This window comes from Chrysemys picta, chromosome 10 (assembly GCF_011386835.1).
Source record: "Chrysemys picta bellii isolate R12L10 chromosome 10, ASM1138683v2, whole genome shotgun sequence".
NCBI lineage: Eukaryota > Metazoa > Chordata > Testudines > Emydidae > Chrysemys > Chrysemys picta.
This window is the reverse complement of record NC_088800.1, coordinates 71,768,191-71,796,022: the sequence shown is the minus strand read 5'-3', so window position 1 is coordinate 71,796,022 and position 27,832 is coordinate 71,768,191. Positions and strand designations below refer to the sequence as shown.

The 27,832-nt window shown below is 42.6% G+C and overlaps 2 protein-coding genes across 11 annotated transcripts in view; both read right to left on the bottom strand.

Moving 5' to 3' along the window:
- Positions 1–1,161: 1,161 nt before the first annotated feature.
- LOC101939958 (acyl-coenzyme A synthetase ACSM4, mitochondrial-like) lies at positions 1,162–27,555 on the bottom strand. Of its 4 annotated transcripts, XM_065558955.1 has the most exons (15): positions 26,421–27,555; positions 24,214–26,383; positions 16,515–16,783; positions 12,103–12,313; positions 11,658–11,865; positions 10,490–10,633; positions 9,569–9,725; positions 8,886–8,965; positions 7,849–7,972; positions 7,247–7,327; positions 7,072–7,173; positions 6,083–6,210; positions 5,525–5,624; positions 4,391–4,510; positions 1,162–3,423 (listed from the first exon to the last, which is right to left on the bottom strand). In XM_065558955.1, the coding sequence occupies exons 3-15, from the start codon at positions 16,713–16,715 to the stop codon at positions 3,337–3,339; spliced, it is 1,743 nt and encodes a 580-aa protein (XP_065415027.1). In that variant the 5' UTR covers positions 16,716–16,783; positions 24,214–26,383; positions 26,421–27,555; the 3' UTR covers positions 1,162–3,336. The 4 variants fall into 4 exon arrangements, with proteins under 4 accessions (XP_065415027.1, XP_023958137.2, XP_065415028.1 ...); XM_024102369.3 differs by having other exon boundaries at positions 24,134–27,555; XM_065558956.1 differs by lacking the exon at positions 10,490–10,633 and having other exon boundaries at positions 24,134–27,555.
- LOC101940230 (acyl-coenzyme A synthetase ACSM4, mitochondrial) overlaps positions 25,591–27,832 on the bottom strand; it is a 31,629-nt gene continuing 29,387 nt past the window's right edge. For all 7 annotated transcript variants that reach the window (XM_024102333.3, XM_065558960.1, XM_065558959.1 and 4 more), the window contains one exon: positions 25,591–27,664. In XM_024102333.3, coding sequence (XP_023958101.2) covers positions 27,578–27,664 — 87 coding nt within the window. In that variant the 3' untranslated portion in view covers positions 25,591–27,577. The remainder of the gene's footprint in view (positions 27,665–27,832) is intronic.

Genomic DNA, 27,832 nt, shown 5'->3' with positions numbered 1-27,832 from the left:
GTTTGAAGGGGAAGATGGGGAGATTGATTTTGGCAGGTAGAGGATATAGCTACATACGAGCTGGGAGGGTGCTTCCCCGCCCTCGTAGACAGACATCTGATAGCTCTGACTGAGTTAGTGCACTAAAAATAGCATTGGCCACAGTGGCACGGGCGGTGGTTTGAGCTAGCCTCCCTCAAGTACAATCCTGCCTGACCCTGTAGGTACATACTAGGGTAGCTAGCCTGAGCTGCCGCCTATGCTGCTACTGCCATGCTGCTATTTTTAGCATTCTAGCTCGAGCAGAGCTAGTGCATATCTTGTCTACATGCTCTGGGAAGCACTCTCTCAGCTGCTATGTAGATATTGCCTTAGTTTGAACTGCAACTCTGACAGCCAGGCTGACCTGCTGGAAAGTCAAATGGAGATGTGAGATTGCACAGAGGAGGAAAGGAGGAGTATTGAGAGGTAGGTTTGGGAGTCATCAACCATGAGTGCAAATGATAAAACACTGGAATAAATTGCCTAGGGAGGTTGTGGAATCTCCATCTCTGGAGATATTTAAGAGTAGGTTAGATAAATGTCTATCAGGGATGGTCTAGACAGTATTTGGTCCTGCCATGTGGGCAGGGGACTGGACTCTATGACCTCTTGAGGTCCCTTCCAGTCCTAGAATCTATGAATCTATGATGTCACCCAGAGATAAAGTATCAGAGAAAAGGAGAAGAGAACTGAGTGGAAAGATTTGCAAGATGCCAAACAGAGGGAAGGAGGTGGAACCATTGAAAATGCTGAAGGAGGCTTTGCATCAGTAAGAAGAGAAAGAGAAGCTAGAATTCAGGAGGGAGTGATCAGTTGTGTTGAAAGTGGCAGACAGATCAAGGAGGAGTCCTTGGACTTGGCCAGGAGAAGGTGACCTTGGTTAAAGATGTTCTGGGAGTACACAAGCCTCAGAAACTAGATTCAAGGGGATTCAGCTGGGAGTAGAGAAGGGAGTTTGAGGCATTCAAGGCACCTGGTGGAAAAGGAAGAAGACTGGGTAGTTGAGAGGAATGATTAGTTTGACTGAATTGCTGTAACATATGTATCTGAAATGCTATTGGAGGAAGATAACTGAACAGTATTTTAAAATCTGTGACACACTGATGTACATTTAAAAAATAAACCATCACCAAAACAGGGTGCAAAGTAAATATTGTGTTTATTGAACTTCTTTTGCATTCATTGCAGTCTTTAGCACAGAAATGATTTCATTGGCACAGACAAGTGTTTATTCCTAGCAAATAAATGTTTTTCATTGCTCAAAATAGTCACATTCCAAATCTTGTTTTATAATCACAATAAAAATCCAGCTGCAGAGGGGTGATGCACACACTTCTAGGGATGCTGAGTGTAAAAGCTTTTCTGTCAGCCCACAAGAAGGTGCTGCTCTCTAAAAATGTCTTGCTGTTTAGGGACTGGAGGAGGACAGCTGATTGTCAAAGACATTTTGAGTGCTATAGAAAGATCACATGCCAAAAAATTAAGCTTTCTTGAGTGGGCAAAGTGCAACAGTTGGTGATGAAGAGTTAAGAATTGGTACGTCCTTAGAACTCAGCACTCTACAGCACATGCTACTGTAACAAACTGTGGCCATATGCCCACAGACACAACATTATAGGAGCATGGGGCTAGTTGCTAAAGGGAGACACAATCCCACATAGTAAGCCATGTAGGACATTCAGAAAGTCTGTTCATTGACCAATAATACGATCTAGATGACTATTACATTAAAGAGCCCAGTGATGGGCTTGTCCTGCCACATGGGGGTAAAATGGCAGAGAACCTGGGTTTGTTCAACCTGACTGGGTTTCACCTGTCCAACAACAAGCAGTTCAGACCTCTTTCTCAGTGACTTGCAGAGGTGATACAAGTATTTTCTCTACTCCTGGCCAAGATTAGAAGTGAGGCTGGGGAGCCACACCTAGGCTGATTGCCTCTGTAGTGGGTAGTGCTTGTTGACAAAGGGTGGCCATGGTATCAGCTGGCCCCCATTGTCAGTTGTGTGTATATTAAAGTGTGGTGGCTGGAGGTGTTATCAGTCAAAGGCCTTTCTGTTTTCACATGGCTGGATGTATTGGTCTATAGCAGTGTTTCCCAAACTTGGGAAGCCACTTGTGTAGGAAAAGCCCCTGGTGGGCCGGGCCAATTTGTTTACCTGCCGTGTCTGCAGATTCGGCCGATCGCGGCTCCCAGTGGCTGCGTTTCGCTGCTCCAGGCCAATGGGAGCTGCTGGAAACAGTGGCCAGTACGTCCCTTGGCCCTGGTCTATAGCTTGAATAAGGTAAATCATTTAACTTCCAAAGGACATCTCTGTATTTTTCTGCAGCTTGCAACACTCTCTCACTGATCTCAAATACTTTCCAGAGCATAGATGCAACACAGCCAAATCCTGGATCTGAACACAATGGATTTTGGGAAAGTTCAGGTTTAGAGCAGAACTCTGCTGCTGGCCCCTATCTATAAAATGCTTCAAACTGAAACCACATTTGGGAAAGTTTGGTTTTGCAACCAGATCTGAACTTTGTAGCTTGGGTTCATCATAGGATTCAATTTTGCAGCCTGGGTCCTTCTGTTCAATTTTCCAGGTAATCTAGGTGCTCATGATATTGGAAAAATCCAATAGAAAAAAGGCAATTATAACAGAGACACTGACACCCTAAGAACCTCTCAATGCCAACTAGCAAATGACAGGTTTCAGGGTAGCAGCCGTGTTAGTCTGTATCCTCAAAAAGAACAGGAGTACTTGTGGCACCTTAGAGACTAACAAATTTATTCGAGCATAAGCTTTCGTGGGCTACAACCCACTTATGCATCCGAAGAAGTGGGTTGTAGCCCACGAAAGCTTATGCTCTAATAAATTTTTTAGTCTCTAAGATGCCACAAGTACTCCTGTTCTTTTTAACTAGCAAATGGTTCACTATTTCTGTAACAGCAGCTCAGAATCATAAAATCATAAGACTAGAAGGGACCTCGAGAGGTCATCTAGCCCAGTCCCCTGCACTTGTGGCAGCACTAAGTATTATCTAGAGACCATCCCCGGTCAGGCTGGCTATCACAGGGGAACACTTCAAAGGTGGTTCGGGGACTAGGGTGCACCTATCGTTAATCTGCAAAGAAAAATGAGGACTTGCATTGCCCTGAGGAGATTGTTTGGGTGACTAACAGACTGGTTAAGCACCAGCAAGTCTCTCTCTGTGGCAGTATGGGGGGGAAGAGGAGGAGAACAAGGTAACACAGTTTGGGGCACCCTGAGAACTGTTACAGCTTGCATGGTATCACTGGAGTGAAAGAAGTTATGTTAAACTCCCAACAATATTACATTTGTCCCCATTCTTTGTTCCTTAACTCGTTCCTCTTGATTTTCCCAGTGATTGTCTTCGGTAGCTGTTGGACAAATTCCATCTAATAAAAAACACAAAACAAATTAGTATGCTTCCCAGTGATGTTTTGGGATTTTTTTTTTGCAATGGTGGCTCTGACCCCATGTGGAAGAATGGGAGGACTCACATGAGTCAGGGCTACTTGCCTGACAGTTTCCAGAATCAGGCACTAACTGAGACTACGTCTACACTACAGCTTGTCGGCATAACTTATCACACTCAGAGGTGTGAATAAACCACTTCCTGAGTGACATAAGTTAAACCGACAAGCGCTCGTGTGCACAGCGTTATGTTGGCAGGAGAGCTCTTCCCACCGACATAGCTTCTGCCATTCATAGAGGTGTTTTTATTATGCCGATGGGAGAGCTCTTTCCTGTCAGCATAGAGCATAGAGCGTCTTCACTTAATGCGCTGCAGCAGCACAGCTGCCTGCATAGGTAGTGCTGCGCTGCTGCAGTTTTGTATGTGTAGAGGTGCCCTAATTGATTGCACATACAGTTTCCCAAGATGCACTGGGTTTCGTAAGAAACTTAAGATGGATACTTCTGGGGCTGTCGCTAATATGTTTACTCCAAAGCCAAAAGGACAAATCATTCATCAATTTTCAATGAGGCAAATTTCCACTGACATCACTGGAGTGTTCCTGAGCAAGGAGTAAGTAAAAGCTAAGTAAGAAGCCGATGATTTTACCCCTGGTTTGGAACATGGGGAGTATCTAACTAGGACATTCTACCTGGCCCAGGAATATTTTTAAAGGTACAGGGGTACATTTATTAACAAACAATTTTATTAAAAACTTATGAAAGAGAAAATAAATGAGATTTAGAAAAGTTTCCCTGAACCAAATGGTCTCTCTAAATCTTGATCTCTCTCTTTTAGATGAGTGAAGGAATCTCTGTCGTTCTAAGTAAACCCAGAATGGTTCATTCTGGAGAGATTTAAGAAGGAGACATTTCCCATGTTAAAAATCACCCCTTGGGAGTACTTACCTTTCTGGGATATTTGTATGGAGCGGTAACTTTCTTGACATGCTCCTGCAACTCAAGCGTTAATTTTTCCAGGTCACACGAGGAAAAGGCAGGTGACAAGACCACAAAAGCTTTCACCACCTACAGGGTAAAATCAATAGTACCAAACTGACACCAGCAATTTATAAATATTGTTAGATTTAGTTCCCAGTTAGCAATATCCCTCCCAGACCACGAGATAGTTAAGAGATGTGTGAAGAAGCCAGTCTGTCTCTAAAACTGAGTGCCAGCCTGTGACCAGCGTGTGTGTAGGCAGGTAAGTGAGAGAAGGAGTGCAAGGACTGTCCCCTCTGCCCTTCACAGCAGTGCGGGGTTCACATGCAATTGTAGTTCTCACAAGCACAATGGTTTCTCCTGGTTCGTGCTTCCACCGTCTCCAAAGCGGCCATGCCGGTAGGAAGCATGGCCGTGGCCTTGCTTCCCCCATCACACACGCTAAGCAGGAGAGCTGGTCGGGCTTAGGAAGGAGCACATGGAAGGGGGATTGCAGTGACTGTGCTCTGCGGGAGCTTCAGGAAGCTTTGATTTCTCTGAAGCACTGAGCATGCACTGGTCACACAACTCACACTGAGGCAGTACAGTTCCACTCCACAATGGCAGGACTGTGCTTTCAAGGCACTCTTACACCATGCTGATGCGGGGTGTGATTTTTTTTTCCAATGTAACCACTAGAATGGATACAATTATACCAGTATAAAGTTGCCCTGTACCAGTATAGCTTATTCCCCTTCCAGTATGGGAATAGCTGTACCGATATCAGCACATTTCTACCAGTAACTGCAGCCACACAAAGGGTGCTGTACTGCTCTAACTATACCAGTACTGTAAAAAGTTACAACTTGTGTGTGTTGACAAGTCCTTAATAGCAGGAAGGTCCATTGATGGGAAAGTGTCTGTCACCATAATTATCTCTTGGGGAGAGACTGTGGAGATGAATAAATAGAGCAAAGGGATGTACATAGGGTTCTGTTTATCACCCTGGTAAAAGACTATTCACACTGACGTGATGCTGTGCAACAGCTGCACTTTGTACAGTGAATCACAAACCGTTTTGCCTCCTTGAAATATTTTCCTCATCACTCTCAACCTCATTACCTCGCCTCTGAGGGGGTCTGGGCTGCTGACAGCAGCAGATTCTACTACAGCTGGGTGCTCTATCAAGGCATTCTCTACTTCAAATGGTCCAATACGATACCTAGGAGAGGAAAATGAGGTATTTAATTATATTGATCTGGTGTGAATATGTCTTTTAACCAGTACTGGGGTAAGAAAGAACTGATTATTGCCTAAGGCCCCAACCAAAATCAGACCCACATTGTGCTAGGCGTGCTGCAAAAACTCCCTCCTCCAAGAGCTTACAATCAGAGAGACAAAGGGTGGCAGGAGAAACAGAGGCAGGAACTGACTTCACCAAGGTTACACAGCAGGGCAGTGGCAGAGCCAAAGATAGAATCCAGCTCTCCTGAGTCCTAGTCCAATGCACTAGTCACTGAACCATGCTACCGGAATAAGACTATGTCTGATTCATTTGTAAGTCCCCTTGTAAGTTCCTTCCTGCCAAGAAACTCATCACCAGTTCCTCTCTTATAAATGTTATGTTATATGATGATAGAACTACACAGAAAGCTTGCAAAACCAGTAAAACAAACTAACCCTGAAGAATTGATGACATCATCAGATCTTCCAAGAAACCAGAAATATCCATCTTCATCCATAGTCCCTCTGTCCCCCGTGACAAAAAAATTTCCACGTTCTGATGAAGCGGTTTTCTCAGGGTTATCCTGATAACATTTCACAAATGACAATTAAAATCTTTAGCGTAGTTTAATCATAAATTCTGCTGTTTTACACACAACTGTAAAGTGATCAGCCCTGTATAGCATATTAATGTATAGCAATGAAAGACAAATAAATAATAATCCTTTGTCTTTAAATAGCACCTTTGGTAACAGAATCTCAAAGAGTTGTACAAAAGTGGGTATTCTAAACTCCACCTCATTGACGGGGAACGGTTCAGACAGAGATTCAGAATTAGATATAGATATAATCCATAGTAAAGGAGGAGACCCAGGGGGCATTCTGCTTCCAAATTCCTCCTTGAATTCTCCAGGACACATAGGGAGGCATGCTCTGCTACAGCCTTTATTTACATATTTTTATTTATCTAGGTCACATAGCAAGGTGGTGGCACAGTCAGGAAAGGAAGTCTAGGTTTCTAAATGTCCTCATCACCTGCTCAAAACTTTCGATTTATATCCACACGGAGGTGCATTATAAGTGCACAAATAATGCACATTACACATATAATACTCAGTGCAGTCAGGGTCATTGGCGAGGATGTGCTAGATGGAACTTCAGCTTGACTTTCAGAGCCCAGTTTTAAAAAGGTAATGAACCAAAACCCTGGATCCAAACACCTCAAAATGTTGAGATGATTGAAATCTGGATCTAGATTCTTTTAACTTGGGTCCCATCTCTACTTTGAAGAGAGTTCCTTCAGATTCTCCTTAGTCGGGAGGACTATTAGTACAGTTCATGACCTTGAGAGTGGTGAGTAGGCATAAAATCTGATGAAAATCTGGGTCTTTGTATCTAGTATGGAATTAGAGGGATTTCCTATGGTGGTAAAACAGGTTCCTTACTATGTACTTAGAGAAAAGACCAAGTGGCCTTTTAGGTTTGATTCTGATGGCAATTTCCCCTTCTTGTCCTGGAGGCAGAACATTAGCATTCTCATCGATGATCTAGAAGAAGAAAAACATACTTCAGTAAAGCAAATAACAAACTGATACAAGACAGGAAGTTGTATTAACAAACCTGAACATCGTAAAGGGGAACTGCCTTTCCCATTGATCCGGGTTTAATCTTCATCCCTTTGAAAACGGAACAAACTAATCCCTGTAAAAAGAGAGTTTTATTTCTGCAGAAATATTACATATATTCAGTCAGGTTCTACATTCATTAATTTTCCACTTCAATTCCAAACTGCTATGAATTAAGGGTTACAAAAACCCTGTGGGCTAGGCAAGTATTTTAAAGATTGGGACAGTGGAGTAACTTGCATGAGGTCACACAGCAAGTCTGTGAAACAACCTGTAAAAGAGTCCAGGTATCTTGACCCCAAGTCCTATATCTTAGCAACAACATCCTCCTTCTTCCCTATCACTTCACTCAGGATTTTCTCAGAAATCTTTATGGAAAAATGAAAGCACAAAAAACTCCACCTTTTCCCTGAGCTCTACAAGATAGCCATGTTTTCGAATCAACATAAATTTATAAGTTACTGTATTTTAATGGACTCTTCCTTGACATTTCAAGTAAGTAACAAATGGTTTCCTTTTGGCTTTTTTAACCATGCAACTCAAAAAAGCAAAAGAAATTAAAACTAATTAACACATTATTAACCCATTTGAACATACTGTTTCTGTTTGTCCATATATTTCATAGATAGTCAGGCCAGTCTTCCTTTTCCACTGCTCGATCACTTCTGGGTTGAGTTGCTCCCCTCCACTCACACAGTGCTGCAGACTCATGAACTTGTAACTTAATAAGGATTTAAAAAGTCATGAGAGTCACTGAAAGACCATTGAGGGCAAAGGGCCCTGTCGCTGGATTCTAGTGGCTTTTGGTGATAAGCACAGCAGCTAAAGGGCTTGCAAATGTCAACAAACAATAATGGAAAGCTCTTAGTTGAAAGAGTTATCTTCACTCAAGTACAGAAATCAGAGGAAGAGATTTCAGCTACTTTAGCTCCTGATTCTGCGAGGACATATGCCTATGCTAAACTTTGTACAGTAGTCCCACTGAAGTCAGCCCACATTCCTACTCAGTTACAGTCACATGAATGGGCCATTATGAAAAACACATCACTAAGGTATGAAAAACAAAATCCTTTGGTAACTGAAATTTATGGTAGAGAATTTTGCTAGTATTCAGCAAAATTCAGTACAAAAGATTTCTTGTGAGTCCTGCCACCTCATGATTAAACTACGTCATGTGCAGAAGGACCATCTTTGGAGGGTTGTATTTCCAGCACTGAAGTCATCGCACTAACTAGTGTTTCTGACACGGTGTAAAATTTGACACACCAGCTAGGTCTACTTAAGTTTTCAGAAGGTCACCCATCACCATGGAATCTGAGCACCTCTACATGGGTTCATGAGAACATTGTTTCTTGGTTTGATGCACTTGGCTTCAGCCCCTTCGAGCTTTGCTAAGAATGTCAGCTTTGAGTGACCCCCCCAAATTTTGGAGAGAAACAGTTGAAAATGCTGTGTTTCCTCCACCTTTCATAATGAAATTATGCAAACCCCATGCATTTCTCATAACTATCTTTTCAGAAGATGCTGGTTATACTGATGAAACTCAATATATTGTGCCAAGCACCTAGAGTTGTGATTTCATTAAAATTTATTCAGGTGAGTATTGTTAGTAAGTCATCTCTCTCCTGAAGTACCTGGTAAGATCATGCTGCACCAGCATGCGGAACAAAGTTGGAGCACCAAAGATAGTGGTGATGGGAAATCTGGAGAGAGTCTAGTGAAATAAAACAACAAGATGAACAAAGTTTATGTGTGAACTGCAGCAAAGATTACATTAGCTAAGGGAGTATGGGAGTGGACTTCCCCTCTGCTAAAAAACAGAGGGGAAGTCCACTCCCCAATCTCACCCTCCTCCTTAGTCAGTGTAGAGAGAGCTCCTTCTCTAGTTTCAAACAACTGTAATCACTGATATTATCAAAAACTATCTCTACATCAACTGTACCAACATTCTGGCTCTCTTCTGGGTTTCCCCCCTGAAATGTCACTAGTTACTACAGCTGTTGAGTGTTACTTTACATACATGTTCTGGAATGCTATGAATAAAGAGTAAGTAATGACCTCAGGATTAGAGTTAGTTTTTCAACTAATCATTATTTTGTCAAAAATACTGATTTGTCTAAACTGAACCTGTGTTGCGTTCAATGAATTTCCTGACTTAAAAAAAGTTGAGGAAAGGTCAAAATTTAAACAAAACATTTTGATTGACCTGAAGTGAAAAAACCTAATAGGAGCCGCTCAGTTAATTCAAGATTTGTTTTGAGGTCTACCTTGCACATGGGGAAACTTCAGCAAACCTACAGGATGACTTTTTTCTTACATTTAGGAGAGTTGTTGATTCAACATGTGGAAGGCTGTGTACAAAGACACATGACCCGAAAACCCATGGATCGAGAACAGATCCCAGCGAAGCTATTATCCAGCCTGTATCTGATAAGCACCACATCATGTCTTCAGGAGTCAAATCCAGCCAGTATCTGATATGAAGAGAAAAGAGTGGGTACGGAAAAGTTTTTTTTTTTAATAGACAATGGAACTAGAAATCAAGAACTTTAACTAGGTGTATACACAATAAGCATTAACAATGGTATTGCCTCATGACGAGTTTGTGGGCTCCATTCTCTTTGCAGGAATAACCCATCTGGGAGAGCTGGGGAGGTGGAGACTCTGAATGTAATCAGGGTGAATTTCCTTTGTGTTCTTCCATTATTGCATTGGCGGGGGTGGGGGGTGGAGGGGGTGGAGAGAAGTAAGGTGGTAGAGGAAGAAGAGGAAGATTTTATGGAGGAAGCTGGGACTTCCACTCTTTAAATTCATGGATCTCAGTGGTTGTGCTGGGGGCAAAGGTGATCTGTGTCATGGAGTTCTCTTGCTTTTGCACAGCTGTCCAATCCCAAGATGCTCTGCAGCCCCAAGCACATGGTATCTATGGGAGTTGTGCTTCTAGAGTTATCTCCAGTTGTAGGTTGTCACCTGAATTCCTCTCAAGAAATGCTGGGAGTTATTCCTTAATTCAAAATGGAAAGATGAGGTCTGATCTCACTTCCCTTGTAGATGGGGAGTTTTGCCAGTGACATCATTAGGGAGCAGGATTGAAGCCACACATTGCATATTTCTTACCCAATGCTTCTTAATCAGACCTTTGGTGTATCTCAGTTATCTTGGTCAACCAGACTCATGCTTTCCACTTCACACTCAGTTTGGTTCCATGTTATAAAACTACCAGAGCCACAGTCCTTACCTTTCACTTATGACAGGTCTGAAACCAAGACTGCCTTGGGAGTGTTCAGCCATCTTTGGAGAACCTGTGGTTCCGCTGGTAAAGTAGATAATCATTGGGTCTTGAATCTTTGTTTTAACGCAGATGTGATCAGCAGGTTGTGCTCTTTAAAATATAGAATATAATGGTGGCTAAAGTGGATACAGGTGCAATCTACTGAGGTTTTGGCATGCAAATGTGGATTAGGTGTTGCAACTGCCCTCTTTCCCATCCCAGATTAAGCTCCTCTTGTGTCCTTTGGATATTACATCTCCCTGGATGAGAGCACTGACTTTCTTTCAGATAGCCTGCCTTACTCTAGTCTCATTTCTCATCCAGCATTAAATCCTATCCAGTTAATATAATTAAACAGAAAAGTTAGTGAGAAATCAGCATGGTAGATTCTTCTTAAAGGAGAAAGAGAAGAAAGACACCAGGAAAGCTTCATGTAGGAAGCAAAAATTGATATATTGGTGGGACAATCAAGAAGGGAGATGTGGATACCACGTCATCACTTGCACTTCATTGGATCTGAGAAAGCTAAGAAGGAGGTGAGGAATTGGGGTATAAATCAGGCAGCTACCTATGGAAGAACACATTCAGAAAAAAAAAGTTCAAAATGTGATCTAAACTGAATCCAAACATGTTGAGATTTTAAAAAATGGATTAACTTTAAAGAAAATATCACACTATTTCCTGGGTCCACATTGGAGCAGAGATTCCAAAGAACAATTAGAAATCTTATTCTTGTGATCTAGCTGACCAGGCTAGAATTTGGAAGCACAGGAATACTCAAAAAATTCTGCAGTGAGACTTCCAGTCTAGTTTTCAAAAGGAAGAGATTTGGAGATGTCCACATGAGCACCAAGGGCCAATCATTCCATAGACATGTTTGACCAAATTAGACAAAAACAACTTAGGTCTAGTTCCTGCCGCTATTTCATGTACAGAACGCCCATTAAGTAAGGATAGGATGGGACCCACCTGGAAAGAGACTGCTGTTAGAAAAGCAACTCTGATTTGGAAACATCAGCAAGGCTGTTGCAAAAAACTCCATTAATGCCTGACTCTGTGTCTAATGGATACAATGTACTTTTGAGAAACCCTCATTTTCTATCCTGTTATTGTAGCACTGCTAATGCCTACTTACTTGTATAGTTCATTAAAGTTCAGCCACCCATCTCTTCTGCCTTCGGATACAATTAACTTGGTTTTCAGAAACTGGCAATCAGATGCAACTGCGTCCACTGTAGATGCCACTATATCATTGGTAATGATACACGTGGCCTTAGAAGCCTGGAGTCTATACAAAATGTCTTTAGCTGTTAATTGGGTGGTCCCTACAATGAGGACGATTCCTGGAAGAGCAATAAGGTTACTTTTTAAGAAGATATTTTTAATTTGATCATTTTCTGTGTGGGAACATACCCAAAAATTATTCCCCAACCTATACCAAAAATGAATTTGGATCTATATTGGTTGGCAAAAACTGTTTAGTAGTTAATTAATGTATATAGTTTTCTTCTTTATGAAAAAAACTAAAACTTCTGTTCTTAACATTTTTCAGCTATCAAGTTCAGCAATCTGAAACTGACCTGTTCTCATACAAGCCACATTCACCAGCCACCATTCCGGTATCCGGGGCAGAATCAGCATAACTCTGTCTCCCTTCTGCAGACCACATATATCAGAGAGGACATTGGCCACTTTTCTGGAGTGGAATCCCAGCTCCTCAAAGCTCCACCTCACTTCATTTCCTCTTCCATTTACCCACCAGAAGGCTGGGTTTGATGATCTCCTTCCGTCCTACAAAACAGCACAAGGGTTAAAAGAAAAAGGATCATTTCAAATGCCAATCAAACTTGTCATGCGCATTTATCAATGAGTTTACTGTGGATCTGTATATCCCATGGCGTGCACATTGGGAATCATCCAAAGCCAATTGAAGTCATTGGAAAAACTCTTGTTGACCTCACATAGCTTTGGATCAGCCCCAATTATTTCCAGTAATCTTTTACTTTTTCTGAGCCCTCAGAGTTTAACAGATCAACTGTCTCTAGTCTGAAGGCCAGTCCGGACTTTCACCTGAAGTCTCTAATGCTCAGCATTAACACTCGTATGAGATATCAGATGATATGAAACGCTTCACCTGTTACGCCTCATGTTCTGGGCCCAGAGTCAGGGGAATCTATTAAATGATGGTAACACAGACAGGGTGAAATGAAATGACATGAGAATGCTGAGGAACAATTCTGTCTCCTGCATGATGGACTCAGAACAAAAAGGAGCAATGGAGCTGATTGATGATAAGGATTTCCTCACAATGATCTGTGCAGTATTAGAATCTATTCTGGAGAGAGAGAGCTGTGCCTTGGGGAAAGATTTCCCCTCAGTCAAGTGTGGTCACTTTGTACAGCACCTTGACTTTATTATTTAACTTTATGTAAATAAAGGGTTTAACTCAGGGCTGGCCTTACCATGAGGCGAACTGAGATGGCCGCCTCAGGTGCCAGACTTGGGGCGGGTGTGGGGAAGGCGCCACTAAGACCCAGAGTGTAGAAAATTGTGTCTGCGGCTGGTGCCTATGTATTCTCTCTGCTCTAGATGCATAGAGATGGTGAAGTGTTGTGCTGGAGGAAGGAGGGCACAAGAGACATAACAGGCAGGCAGGAGAAAAGGTGAGAGGGAATAACAGAAAGCAGCAGGAGCTGCAGGGAGAGAGAGGAGGAGGAAGAGCCTCTTATGTACCTCTCTGGCACCCCCAGGAGCCTGGACTCATTAACACCAGCTTCTCAGGGAGCTTCCTGTTTCCTGCTGCTTCTCTGAACCCACTTGAGGAGAACAGGCAGTCAACTGAAGTAGTAGGAGCCAGTTAGGCCCTTAAGACACTGATATCTTCCCTCACTCAGGCCCTGCTACCAGCCTGCTTATTTGTCCCCTTCAATTGAGTGTTGAGAGCCACTATAGCTGGCACAGAACAGCAGTCATGAGTGAAAGAAGAAAATGCCCCTCTGGGGCAGCATTCAGAAAAAGCAAGCAAGCAAAGGAAGCTTTTCTATCTAAGCAGGAAGGAGCTCTCCTGAGATACATAGACACAAATGTTCACGGTGAGCCTTCCAGCCCCAGGGAGGATGTTAGTGTTGAGGAGATGCCTGATCTTCCAGTTAGTCAGTCAGAGTGCAGGTGACCTGACAGCTACTGCAGCATCCATGCACATTCCTGAAAAAAAGTGTAGATCAGAGTAGAGTGTGGTGGAGGCGCAAGAAATAGCTGCTGCTGAGTTTAGTTCCTTAAGTCTAGATGATCCAGGACTGTGGACCCACTTGAGCAGTAGCCTGGGGGACTTCCTTGTACAGCATGGGCCACAGCAAGTGAAAAACTTCATGTTCCCCAAAGACAATGAAAATAGAAGTTTCCACCCAACACATTACTGGTGTGAAATCCCCAATGGTGACAAAGTGGAGAGGCGATAGCTTATGTACTCAAAAACCCAGAATGCTGCATACAGTTTTTGTTGCAAACTCTTCCAGTCTAACGTTCCAGCCACCTTAGGTTCTACAGGAACAAAGGACTGAAAAAATCTGGCTAGAAATCTGGCATCACCAGAGAGCATTCCACAGGTAGATGAGACTAAGGTTAGAGGCCACCATAGATGATCAGCATCAAGAGAAGATTGCCTCAGAGTCTCTTTATTGGCAAAATGTTCTGAAAAGGCTCATTGCCATTGTGAGAATGTTGCTACCCAAAACCTAGCACTGCATGGCACTTCAGATCAGCTGTATGTGCCAAACAATGGAATCTTCCTTAAAATTGTGGTGCTGATGGCTGAGTTTGATGCTGTACTCCAGGAGCATCTAAGAAGTGTCACCATCCAAGAAATGTACACACACCACTACCTTGGAAAAACAATTCAAAATGAGATCATACCGTTACTGGCAACAAAAGTCAAACAGAAGATTGTGGCAGATATGAAGACAGCAAGATATTACTCTGTTATTCTGGACTGCACACCTGACTTCAGCCATATGGAACAAATGACATTAATGGTGCTTTTTGTAACAACAACAAAACCTAGTGAAAATGTCACTGCAGTGGTGACTGTCAGAGAGCCATTTTCTAGAATGTATTGACACTGATGATATTACGTAGCTGGTATGACAAATGTGCTTCTTAAAAAACTGGAAGATATGAGAATTGTGATAGCTGACATGAGAAGTCAGGGCTATGATAATGGTGCCAACATGAGAGGAAAGAACAGAGGAGTGCAGACATGAATCCGAGAGCTAAACCCTCGAGCTTTTTTTGTCCCATGCAGTTCTCAATCATTGAACTTGGTGGTCAGTGATGCAGCATCAGCTTCTAGTGAGGCTGCTGATTTTTTTAATGTAATTCAAAGCATCTCTGTATTTTTTTCTGCATCAACTCATCGATGGCAAATTTTGAAGGAACATCCTCTCTGACACTGAAACCACTGAGTGCCACACGATGGGAAAGTCGAGTGGAGGCGATAAAGCCTATCAAACACCAAATTGGGAAGATAGATGATGCCATAGTTGCCATTATGGAGGATAATGCTATGACAGGAACTGTTCGTGGGAGAACAGTGGCAGAGGGAATTGGAATCACCAGAAACATTCATAACTTCAAATTTCTGTGTGGCTTAGTGTTGTGGCATGACATACTGTTTGAAATAAATGTTGTAAGCAAGAGACTCCAAGGTGTTGATCTTGATACATCTGGAGCAATGGAACAACTGGACAAAGCAAAGTCATACCTACAGTCTTACTGGTCAGATGAGGGATTTCAAAATGTTCTGAAGAGTGCACAGAAGTTGGTAGAGGAATCCTTCCTTCACACTGAAGCTATTTTGCCACCCATTCAAGAATACAAGCGTCACCGAAGAAGATGACATTTTGATTACGAGGCACGGGATAATCCCATAAGAGACCCCAAACAACAATTCAAAGTTGAATTCTTTAACCAGATGCTAGATTGTGCAATACAGTCAGTTGAACATTTCATGCAGCTCAAGGATCACAGCAGTTTATTTGGGATGTTGTATGATATTCTAAAACTCCTCACTATATCTAAAGAAGACCTACACCAGCAATGCAGGGCACTAGAGACAGTGTTGACACATGATGACATGCGCAATATTGATGCGAGTGATTTAGGTGATGAACTGAAAGCCCTTTCAAGATACATTTCAGCGGGATCAACTCCAAAGGCTGTTCTGGAATATATGTGCACAAATAAGTTGACTACCCTCTTTTCAAATGCTTTTGTTGCTCTGCGCATACTTCTAACACTTCCTGTAACAGTTGCCAGTGGAGCTTCTCCAAGCTGAAGTTAATAAAAACACATCTACGCTCCACAATGACACAGGCCTTGCAACCATCTCAATAGAGCATGAGCTGGCCCAGACTGTGGACCTTCAGCAGGAAGCAGTTCAAATCTTTGCAACCAAGAAGGCACAGAAAGCACCACTTCGATTATTCAAACAGATAAAAATTCCAGTGTTTACTATGCAGACAAGAAAAGTTACATTTGCTGTTCAGGCATCTGAAAGTTAAATGTTACTTAAAATTTTTGAACAAGGCATTTTAAGTTGTTAAGTTTTCCTTTATTGGGGTAGGTAGCAGAGCAGTACCATGAGAGGAGTAGAACAGGAAGAAGGCAGAATTGAGACCTTTCAAAATGTTGGCCCAAGCGAGGGGCATGGGGGCATCATTTGAGCTCCCTGCCTCAGGTGCCAAAATGTTGTGGGCCGACCCTGCTTAACCTTTCTGCTGTACCTATACCAGGAGTCCCAATAGGACTTTGATGGGAGAAAAGTGAACAAGATTTAGCCCAAGGAACCCAGCCCGTCTAATGATAAAGCACGAGAAGCATGATAATTTCAAATGCAAATTATCTTCAGAAACTGATTTGTCTTTTAAATAAATGACAAACATAGTTATTCAAAAAGAAATAAAATCTCTAATCTGCCCGATGACAGAGATTTTACCTTTTCCATCTGAGACCATTTGTCCAGCACATCACTTGCAAAGTTAAAGTATTCGGGCACTTGCTGTTCACCCTGCTTGATAGATTCGTCATGTGAAAATAGCTCTGGGGCAAGAAGCCTGGGCTGTTTATGGAAAAGCCTACAACTTGATTTGGAAATCCACAAGGATTTGAGAATCTGTAATTTAAGCAAAGTCTTCATGGTAGCAGAGGATTTGTCAGGTTGTTTTAGACCATGTAAGAAAATAAATAAAATAGTTGTTGTGGATCCTGAAACAAAAGAAAAGACAAAAACAACAGTTATCATCATCCTGAAAGTTGTCTGACAAACAAGCAAAGATAGAGGGTCTAATTCTGATTTGGTGTATTAATCAGTACAAATCTTTTATAATAAGCATGGTCAATCTGTAGTTTTTAATAGAATGTCAGTAAAGTGGATCACACTGTTTGGAAAAACCATCCATTTATTTGGCTTATTTATATCTTGCACCACCAAGTCCTTAAGAATTTAGCTGTCTGCAGCATTAATCTTGGATCTTATTTGCAGCTTCATGGCTGACTAGTGTACTGCTCCTCTACACTATGACTTTAATTCGGATTTATCAGCTTTAATTCAAATTTACCCTGCAACCGTCCACACAACGACGCTATTTATTTCGATGTAAAGGGCCCTTTAAATCGATTTCTGTACTCCACCCCGACGAGCGGAGTAGCGTCAAAATCGATTTCAACATTTCGAATTAGGGATAGTGTGGCCGCAATTCGATGGTATTGGCCTCCGGGAGCTATCCCACAGTGCATCATTGTGACCGCTCTGGACAGCAATCTAAACTCGGATGCACTGGCCAGGTAGACAGGAAAAGCCCCGCGAACATTTGAATTTCATTTCCTGTTTGCCCAGCGTGGAGAGCACAGGTGACCACAGATAGCTCATCAGCACAGGTAACCATGCAGGCTGATAATCGAAAAAGAGCACCAGCATGGACCGTGAGGGAGGTACTGGATCTGATCGCTGTATGGGGAGAGGATTCAGTGCTAGCAGAACTTCATTCTAAAAGACGAAATGCAAAAACTTTTGAAAAAATCTCCAAGGGCATGATGGAGAGAGGCCACAATAGGGACTCTGATCAGTGCCGCGTGAAAGTCAAGGAGCTCAGACAAGCCTATCAAAAAACAAAGGAGGCAAACGGTCGCTCCAGGTCAGAGCCGCGGACATGCCGCTTCTACACCGAGCTGCATGCAATTCTAGGGGGGGCTGCCACCACTACCCCACCTGTGATCGTGGATTCTGGGTCGGGGATAGTCTCATCAGCGACGCCTGAGGATTCTGCCGATGGGGGAGAGGAGGAGGAGGAGGAGGATGAGCTTGCAGAGAGCACACAGCACTCCGTTCTCCCCAACAGCCAGGATCTTTTTCTCACCCTGACTGAAGTACCCTCCCAAGCCTCCCAAGCCAGTACCCAAGACTCTGACCCCATGGAAGGGACCTCAGGTGAGTTTACCTTTTAAAATATAAAACTTGTTTTAAAAGCAAACGGTTTTTAATGATTACTTTGCCCTGAGGACTTGGGATGCATTCGCGGTCAGTTCAGCTACTGGAAAAGTCTGTTAACATGTCTGGGGATGGAGCGGAAATCCTCCAGGGACATCTCCATGAAGCTCTCCTGGAGGTACTCCAAAAGCCTTGCCACAAGGTTTCTGGGCAGTGCATCCTTATTCTGTCCTCCATGGTAGGACACTTGACCACGCCATGCTTGCAGCAAGTAATCTGGTATCATTGCCTGACAAAGCCTGGCAGCGTATGCTCCCGGTGTTTGCTGGCATTCAAGCAACATCCGTTCTTTATCTTATTGTGTAATCCTCAGGAGAGTGATATCACTCCTGGTAACCTGGTTGAAATACGGGAACTTAATTAAGGGGACAGAGGTGGCCGTTCCTACTGGGCTGTTTGCCTGTGGCGGAAAATAAATCCTTCCCTGCAGTTAGCCAAGCGCAGATGGGAAATTGGCCCTGAGTTTTTCGCGTTTGGCTAGCAGGGATCTTCCCTGTCTTCTTAAAGTAGACCCTACGCCACCAGCACTCCCAGCTATCTCCGTGACACCACAGATTTCCTGAGAAAACTACAATGCATTGGTGACCTCCCAGAAAACACCATCCTAGCCACCATGGATGTAGAGGCTCTCTACACAAACATCCCACATACAGATGGAATACAAGCTGTCAGGAACAGTATCCCTGATGATGACACAGCACAACTTATTGCTGAGCTCTGTGACTTTATCCTCACGCACAATTATTTCAAATTTGGTGACAATATATACCTCCAGACCAGTGGCACCGCTATGGGCACCCGCATGGCCCCACAATATGCCAACATTTTTATGGCTGACCTGGAACAACGCTTCCTCAGCTCTCGTCCACTCATGCCCCTTCTCTACCTACGCTATATTGATGGCATCTTCATCATCTGGACCCATGGGAAGGAGGCCCTGGAAGAATTCCACCATGCTTTCAACAGCTTCCACCCCACCATCAACCTCAGCCTGGACCAATCTACACGGGAGGTCCACTTCCTGGACACCATCGTACAAATAAGCGATGGCCACATTAACACCACCCTATACCGAAAACCCACCGACCACTACGCCTACCTTCATGCCTCCAGCTTCCACCCCGGTCACACCACACGATCCATCGTCTACAGCCAAGCACTGAGGTACAATCGCATCTGCTCCAACCCCTCAGACAGAGACCAACACCTACAAGATCTTCACCAAGCATTCTCAAAACTACGATACCCACACAAGGAAATAAAGAAACAAATCAACAGAGCCAGACGTGTACCCAGAAGCCTCCTGCTACAAGACAGGCCCAGAAGAGAAACCAACAGAACTCCACTGGCCATCACCTACAGTCCTCAGCTTAAACCTCTCCAACGCATCATCAGTGATCTACAACCCATCCTGGACAATGATCCCTCACTTTCACAGACCTTGGGAGGCAGGCCAGTCCTCGCCCACAGACAACCTGGCAACCTTAAGCATATTCTCACCAGCAACCACGCACCGCACCATAACAACTCTAACTCAGGAACCAACCCATGCAACAAACCTCGATGCCAACTCTGCCCACATATCTACACCAGCAACACCATCACTGGACCTAACCAGATCAGCTACAACATCACCGGCTCATTCACCTGCACGTCCACCAATGTTATATATGCCATCATATGCCAGCAATGCCCCTCTGCTATGTACATTGGCCAAACTGGACAGTCACTACGCAAGAGGATAAATGGACACAAGTCAGATATCAGGAATGGCAATATACAAAAACCTGTAGGAGAACACTTCAACCTCCCTGGCCACACAATAGCAGATGTAAAGGTAGCCATCTTACAGCAAAAAAACTTCAGGACCAGACTCCAAAGAGAAACTGCTGAGCTCCAGTTCATTTGCAAATTTGACACCATCAGATCAGGATTAAACAAAGACTGTGAATGGCTATCCAACTACAGAAACAGTTTCTCCTCCCTTGGTGTTCACACCTCAACTGCTAGCAGAGCACCTCACCCTCCCTGATTGAACTAACCTCGTTATCTCCACACTGATATATACCTGCCTCTGGAGATTTCCATTACTTGCATCTGAAGAAGTGAGGTTCTTACCCATGAAAGCTTATGCTCCCAGTACTTCTGTTATTCTCAAAGGTGCCACAGGACCCTCTCTCTCTTTAGTATTATCACAAACGTGGAGATATCGGCTTCAGTCCTTTTGCCAGATTGTATGCACATAGTGAACATTCGGGATACATTTACGTGCTCCCAGCTTGGGTAGATGGACACATACTAGCTCTGCTCAAGTTAGCACACTACAAATAGCAGTGTAGCTGGGGGGAGTAAAGGCACCAGCTTGGGATAGCCACCTGAGTGCAACCCCACCCAGACACTCTGCGTATATACTTGGGTGGCTAGCCAGAGCTATCCCTGGCTAGACTGCTATTTTTAGCATGCTAGCTCAAGCAGAGCTAGCATGTGTTTGTCTACCTAAGCTGGGAAGCAGGTTCCTACCTGCAGCGTAGATGTACTCTTAGCGAGTGCTGCAAGTGTACCTGGAGCATTCCATGTCATGGAATAAAACACAGTCCCTGCCCTGCAGAGCTTGCAGTCAGAACATTTACCAGTGGCGACCTAAAGGCCTATCAAGGTATGAAAATTGTTTTCTGTCTCCCCACCCGTCCCATTCATTAACGCTTTTCAAGTTTCTGGAAGATACGCTTTAATGAAACGTAAGTTATTAGACTCAGTACAAAAGTAACTGGGTGAAGTTCTATGGCCTGTGGTACTCAGAAGATCAGACAAGATGAGCGAATGGTCCCTTATGGCCTTAAAAATCTATTAATTAAATAGAAAAAAAAATCATTTATAGCTATGCTCTGGATCAAGTTAATTCCATGTGTAACTATATGAAGTCCTACTGAGTGAGTTTTTCCCTTTGTCCCGGTTTTCTATTCAGCGCCATAGTTACTCCACCTCCAGTTTCTAACCTTAGCTTAACTCTTTCTCTAATCTGACGTGGAACTTTCTCAAAAGCTCACTATCCTAGTACTATTTATCCTCAGAATATCCCCTACCATAGCAGTAGTATCATCAAAGCACATCAGCAAGTTAAGTGAGTTTGGCCCCCTTCCTGCATGACTCAATGTTAGCTACTGTTCAGCAAAACAAGGTCTTCTCCAACCACATCCCTCAAGATACTTTCCAAGGGTTCCCTTCGTTAATGCAGTTTAATTCACTTTGTAGTTTGTCCCTTGAGTCCTTCAACACTTTATTTCCAACCTTGCAGTCTTTAGGAATCTCACCCTAATGAAACTGTTAGTGAGGGTTCACAGATTTCCTTGATCAAGTCTTTTAAAACTCACGGATGTGTGTTTCCTAGACCCTATGCTTGGTCTCCTTTTCACAGCATCTATTCTTTTTAGAACCAGTTTTGCTTCCCGCACACTATTTGCTGTAGCTCCCACTGAAAAATTGATCTCGGGCTTGTTCAGATCTTTATTCCCAAAGGCAAAATAACTATTTAATAGCTGGACTCTTTCCTTGTTCCTCAGCAGGAGCTGTCTCACCAATGTTTAACCTGTGTATCAAGAGAAGGTACCCAGTGAACCTCTAACACACTGATCTTTCCAGTGATGTGTGACGGCATCGAAGGAAATTTTGTGGGCCTGACACTGGATTGACATTTATCCTGTGAGATTTAATGACCTTTGTGGAGGCACTGAAACTTAGTAAGAGGTATTTGTATAATTCGCAATAAAAAAATGCTGATTATTGGACATTCTTCATGGAGGGGGTAATTTTTTACTTTGTATTTGCACAAAACCTAGCACAGTGGGGCTCCAGTCCTGATTGTATTACAATAATGCTCGGGGCCCCTAGAAGAATACAATAATCATCATCATCAGGAAGTATTAGTGCAGGAAATACCCAGAAGAAATATTGATATATTTTCCTTGTGTGATGGTTAATTGGCCTAGAGATATTTTTTGCTGTGTTTATTACTGACACTTTTTGCTTTATGAATGATGTGTAGAGGGCTTAGCATTAGGGTTACTAAATTTTAGATCAGTTGGTACACTGAAAGTTGTATTTTTACCTTATTCTTCTCAAGTTTGAAACATCCCTGAGACTACAGACAGCTATAGTAGATTCTGTATTACGACGTCTAGATAAAGTTACCTTACTAGTACGTTTTATGCTGTTCTCATATCTTGCTGGCATGTAAAGTTAAATAAAAACCCAAAGCAAAATTTGTTACCATGTTACAAATATTTCACTGCTTAAGTTAAATCATTCACTGATTACTATTTAAGAGTATTAAGTTAGACCTTATTTTTTGTTAAACTAACTTAAAATTAACAGAGTAGGTCATATTGTTTACCGAGTCTAATTCCTGCTAATTAGAAGTGTGACATGATCAATCTGGTTTATATACCTGACCCAGTGACTGGATAATGATGCTATTAGTGCCACTACATAGTTAAGGAGTACTTGTGGCACCTTAGAGACTAACGAATGTATTTGAGCATAAGCTTTCGTGGGCTACAGCCCACTTCATCAGATGCATAGAATGGAACATATATTAAGAAGATATATATATACAAACAGAGAACATGAAAAGGTGGAAGTTGCCATACCAATTCTAAGAGCTAATTAATTAAGATGAGCTATTAATAGAATTGGTATGGCAATCCACTTATGCTCAAATAAATTTGTTAGTCTCTAAGGTGCCACAAGTACTCCTGTTCTTTTTGTGGATACAGACTAACACGCTGCTACTCTGAAACCTGTTACATAGTTAAGGTTGTACCTAGCTTCTCATTATTATAAACTTGGATTTTGACTTTCCCCAGTTGTTTCACCCTCCCGCCCTCAATCCCACTTTTCAGACCCCTTTGATTTGAAGGGCTGTCAATAGGCAAACTGTAACTAACTGTGTTTAAAATGATATTGCTGAAGAGACCCTGTGGCCCTGATCTAGTCGTTCTTACTTGGGCAATAATCCCACTGAGCAAGAATGGTAGCCCTGAGCTCTAAAAAGTGAGCAATTGGTTTGATTTGTTTCTATAATGAAATAGGACTAAATCATACCTCATTTGTGAGAACAGCCCCATTGAAATCAATGGAACCACACTCAGAAAGGAGCAGGATTTGTTTCTTTGAGAAAGAGGGTTAGGCCCCTTAGCAACTATTGATAAGGATGGTCTTGCTCAGAAATTACTGAACCACCAGATATCAATTCAGATTGCAGCCGGGCCTGCTTTGTAGGGGACAGGAGAATACAGAGCGATCAGAAATCACTCCAGTCCACTCCAGAATTTGGATTTATACGTTATAAAATGAAGGATTTAAATTGAACCCGACATTTGCAATCGTAAATATCCCTTATCCAGAGATCTGGTTGAAATTTTCCAAATTAAGTTTTATTGATGAAAAATGGACTTAATCCATCCATCCGTTCCCCCCCCCCCCCAAAAAAAAAAAATTCCCACCCAAAATGGACATTATTGAAATTTTCTATTTAAAAAAAAAGTAATTTACTGAAGACGCAGTTTGTAGTAAAAAATTGACGGTTTTGAGTACATGAAAAATTTCTTCAACGGTTTCAGTGATGATTTCAATCAAAAATATCATGGAAAATTCTACAGAAGGTGAAAAATGGGTTCATTTTTACCCCTGAAAAACAGAACCAAATTTCAAAATTTTGAATGTTTTCCCAATTATTTTTCTGTTTTTTGACTGGCCCTGATTGTATGGTAGCAACTCCTTTCCATAAATTGATTTTTAAAATTTCTTCAACAGTGTGTTGTAATGGTGACAATTACAAGCAAACTACTAAAGAGAACAGAAGATGCTAAGAAGCATTTGCCTTATTCTTTTAAAATTATATGTCAAAACATTAGGGGAAAACTTTTCCAAATTGGGATTTCCCAGATGAGCAAAAATCTCAGACACTTTCTCCAGAAGAGAAATTACATCAGATTCTGACACTTTCTCCAGTTCAGTTGCAGCAGAAAATGAATTCAAGAAATTAAATAAGGGAAAAAGCAAAATCTCACCCAATAGTGTTGAGTCCTTTGAAGAGTTGTATAAATCTAATGAAGTTGAAGACACAGGCAAACCAACACATTCTACTGACCTGTTCGCTGTGGTAAAGTGCCAGGCTGGACATAGGAACACTCAGAAAGCTGCACGAGGTAAACCTTCTCCACTGGTTCTTTCAGCTGTCAGGGTATGTGTCCCTCCCCAGAAGAGGCACTGTACATATTAGTTTTTATTTGGATACACGTACCCTGGACACAAACCCTCTTAATCAACAGTGTTTAGTCTGATGCCATCTTTATTTTTACAGTTCTCATCTACTGAAGAGATGCAAACAGTGCATAATGTATAACAGAGCAGGCAATTTGATGTTTATTTCCTGTGCAGTGATAGTTACCTTGTAATCATTTACATTGCTGTAAAGTCACTTAAGTCACCTGATTTTCAAAGCTGCTGAGTACCCAACAGCTCCCATCAACACAGGTTTTTATAACAGTTTGTGTGTATTGGAGTTGTGGGAAGCAGGTTCTAGTCGGCACTCTGCAGGTGTATTTTGTGTTATTCTGGAGAAGGGACAAGAAATGAATTGCCTATATCTAGACATTGCTGTAAAGTTTGTCTGATTTGTCCCTTAACCCAGAGCACTTTGTCTCTTCCCTTCTTTCCCCATTTTAAAGAGTTAACTATCTAATGAACTCAACAAGACCAATAAAATAGCAGGACTAGAAAGCTTCCAAAATCTAATTCTTCCAGCTGATAATACATCCACAAGTAGTGCTAGTTGTGAATATTTTGACTAAACATTTTTCCATTGGAAAATGCTAATTCATCAAAACCAAACTGTTAGCATCAGTTTTGACAAATTTCTTGTTTAGAAAAAAAAATATTGGGAAAAAAACATTTTGAAATTGTCAAAATGGGACATTTTTGAAATGAAAAATTCAATTTTTTGGTTCTAAATGACTTTTCATTTTGAAATTTAAATTATCGTAAAAAAAAAGTCAAAATCAAAATGAAACATTTAGAAAATGTTGAAACAAAATGTTTCCACTGACCCAGACAAAAAAATTTAGGATTGTCTATGAAATTTTTTGATATTTTGACTTTTTGTCCTGATTTGGGATGGGAAATATTTTTGAAATCTTGAAAATTTTCCTGGGATAAGAAAGTTGTTTCCCATCCCATCCTCCCCTATAGATTCCCAGATTCTCATATCTTCCTTTTGCATTCCGGCATCCTCCTTCTCTTTTGTTAGTCATATCCACTCTTTTCCTAAATGGCCTGATTCAAAGCCTTTTAAAACAATGAGAGCTCCTGGCCCTAAATAAATGATCTCTATTTTAAAATCTCGTGGGAACGATTATGCACTCTATAAGAAAGAGTATCTCCTCTTCTTTTTGTAGTTAATAGTCCCATCCATGCTGCTTGAACCTGCCAGCAGGTAGGGGATCTTGGGGGACAACTACTACACTGGTGGGGTGCAAAATAAACTTTATTAAGAAAATGCAAAAACAGAAAATTCAATAGAAAGGGGTACGGGGTTTGTTAAGTTAGACAATTGGGGAGGGGTTTCTTTTAGTAAATAGGATAGGGGGTTTCAATAGTGGGGTCCAATACAGTGGGGTCCAATACAGTTGGTAACCAATTAACACTGAAGCATAAATGTTACAGGTAGCTAACAGTTCCTATGTAAAGGGTGTGTCACAGCAGCATATAACCAACTAACAGTTATGGGTAAAATGTGTTACATAACCAAGAACTCTAGGTAAAAATATGTCACAGTGGTGTAAATGTAAAATGTGAGGTGTGTTAGAGAAAAAGGGTAACCAATGGGGTTTTATGCTAGCCTTCAGTAATACAATTGAGGTTTGGCAGCAGCAGGAGCGGGGTGAGCATGTGGGGGAAGGGATTAAAAGAGAGAGAGAGAGAGAGAGAGAAAGGCAGTGGTAGAGGAGTGAGGTTGGGGAATGGGGGAAGAGGAGCACGTGGTGGAGCAGAGACCAAAGGCAGAGGCGCTGCGGAGGGAGATTTAAACTCAGGGAGACACAGAGAGCAGACAGGCTGCAAGTTTAAACAGCAGAGAGACTGCAACGAGTGACTGGGGAGCTCGGGGGGAGACACGGGCAAGCTCGGGGGGGGGGGGGTAGTGGGAAGACAGACTTAACCACAATTATACAGAACACAGCAGAATCTTATCTATGATCGAACTTAACCAAGACTACACAAATTAGCAAGTAACAGAACACAATGCAACAATTTTTTTAAACCTAACTTACAGAGCACAATACAAACAATTCTTTAAACCTAACTTAACTACAGCTCTGCAAAATGAAATTACAACTTATCTAGACTAAGAACCTGATTCTAATAGGTGCACCTTACACTATGCCGCTTCTTTGATCGGGAGGGGGAGCAGTTCCGGAGGGCAGAGTGGTGTGTGCCCAGGGTACAGCCCCGGGGGTGGAGGGGGGTGGGTTAACTAGTGGTGGCTGCAGCAGTGGGGTGGCTGCAAGCCGGCAGCCCAGGATACAGTCCAGGAAGGCACAGCCTAGCAGCGGCACAGGCTTATTTCCAACAGCAAAGGCGCTGCGGGGCAAGAAACAGATTACAGATACAGACCAAGGAGTTAGCTTGGGTCTGTCTGCTGGGGAAACAAGGCCAGCAGCTAGGACAGAGGGAGTTTGCAAGAGGGAGGACAGCAGCAAGCACTGAGACAGGAATGGCAGTAGCATCGGAGGATGGAGAGAGGACTCGATTTGCTTACAATAATCAGGAGATCTCCAGGCACAAATTCGTTGTTTGTGGGAGGGGAGTTTAAAAAACGGGGGTACGCTCAAAAACAAACGAGAGCGGGGAGAGGGCTCCCCAAAGACCCCTAGCTGATCAGACCAGGTGGCAAAGCAAGGACCTTCTCCGAGGTCTGATCAGAAAATGTCCGGCTTTAAAGGCAAACTCAGGCAGTTTCCCACCAGTACTTTTGATTGGCTCCTCTTGATACAGGGGAGGAGAGAAGGCAGGGAAAGGCTGCAGGTAAGCATAGGCATGCCTGGGCATGTTCTGAGCCACAGGTATGACTCATATGCTTAATTAGTTGGCCACTTCAGGTCTTGCATTTCTGGGCAGCACCCCCCACACCGAGCCCGGGTCTGAACAAAGGAACCAAACAAAGAAGCAAGAAGCCCCCTCCCTAGGCAGAGCAATGACTCCAGTTAGTCTGTACAAGCCATTCCTATGAATAGGGCTGTGACTTTAGTTAGCGCAACGGCCGGGAGAGGTGGCCACACAGGACAAACAGAAAGGAGAGGGGAAAAAAGGAATGCAGCAGGAGGACAGCTGTAACAGACACTGCTAATGCTCTTTGTTCACAATATTAGACCATCAGACCAATAGAGAAAAGTGAAAACATGAGATATATGATTGTGGAAGTGAAAGACGCTTTGTTCTCGACTGTCCACACAATGCTATGCTCTTCCCCACTCTTTGTTCCTTAATACCTTCCTTTGGATTTTCCCAGCAACTGTTTTTGGCAGCTCTTGAACAAACTCCACCTGTGTGGGGAAAAAATAGCACATTTAGGGCAGGTCCTTTCTGATTTGGGGACGTAGTTCCCTGTGAGCCCTCGGGAAGAACAAACCCCCCCCAAATTAACGTGCAAAATAAACTGCTGCCCAGTGGTTAGGACAGGAGACTGGGAGTCAGTACTGTTGGTACAGCTT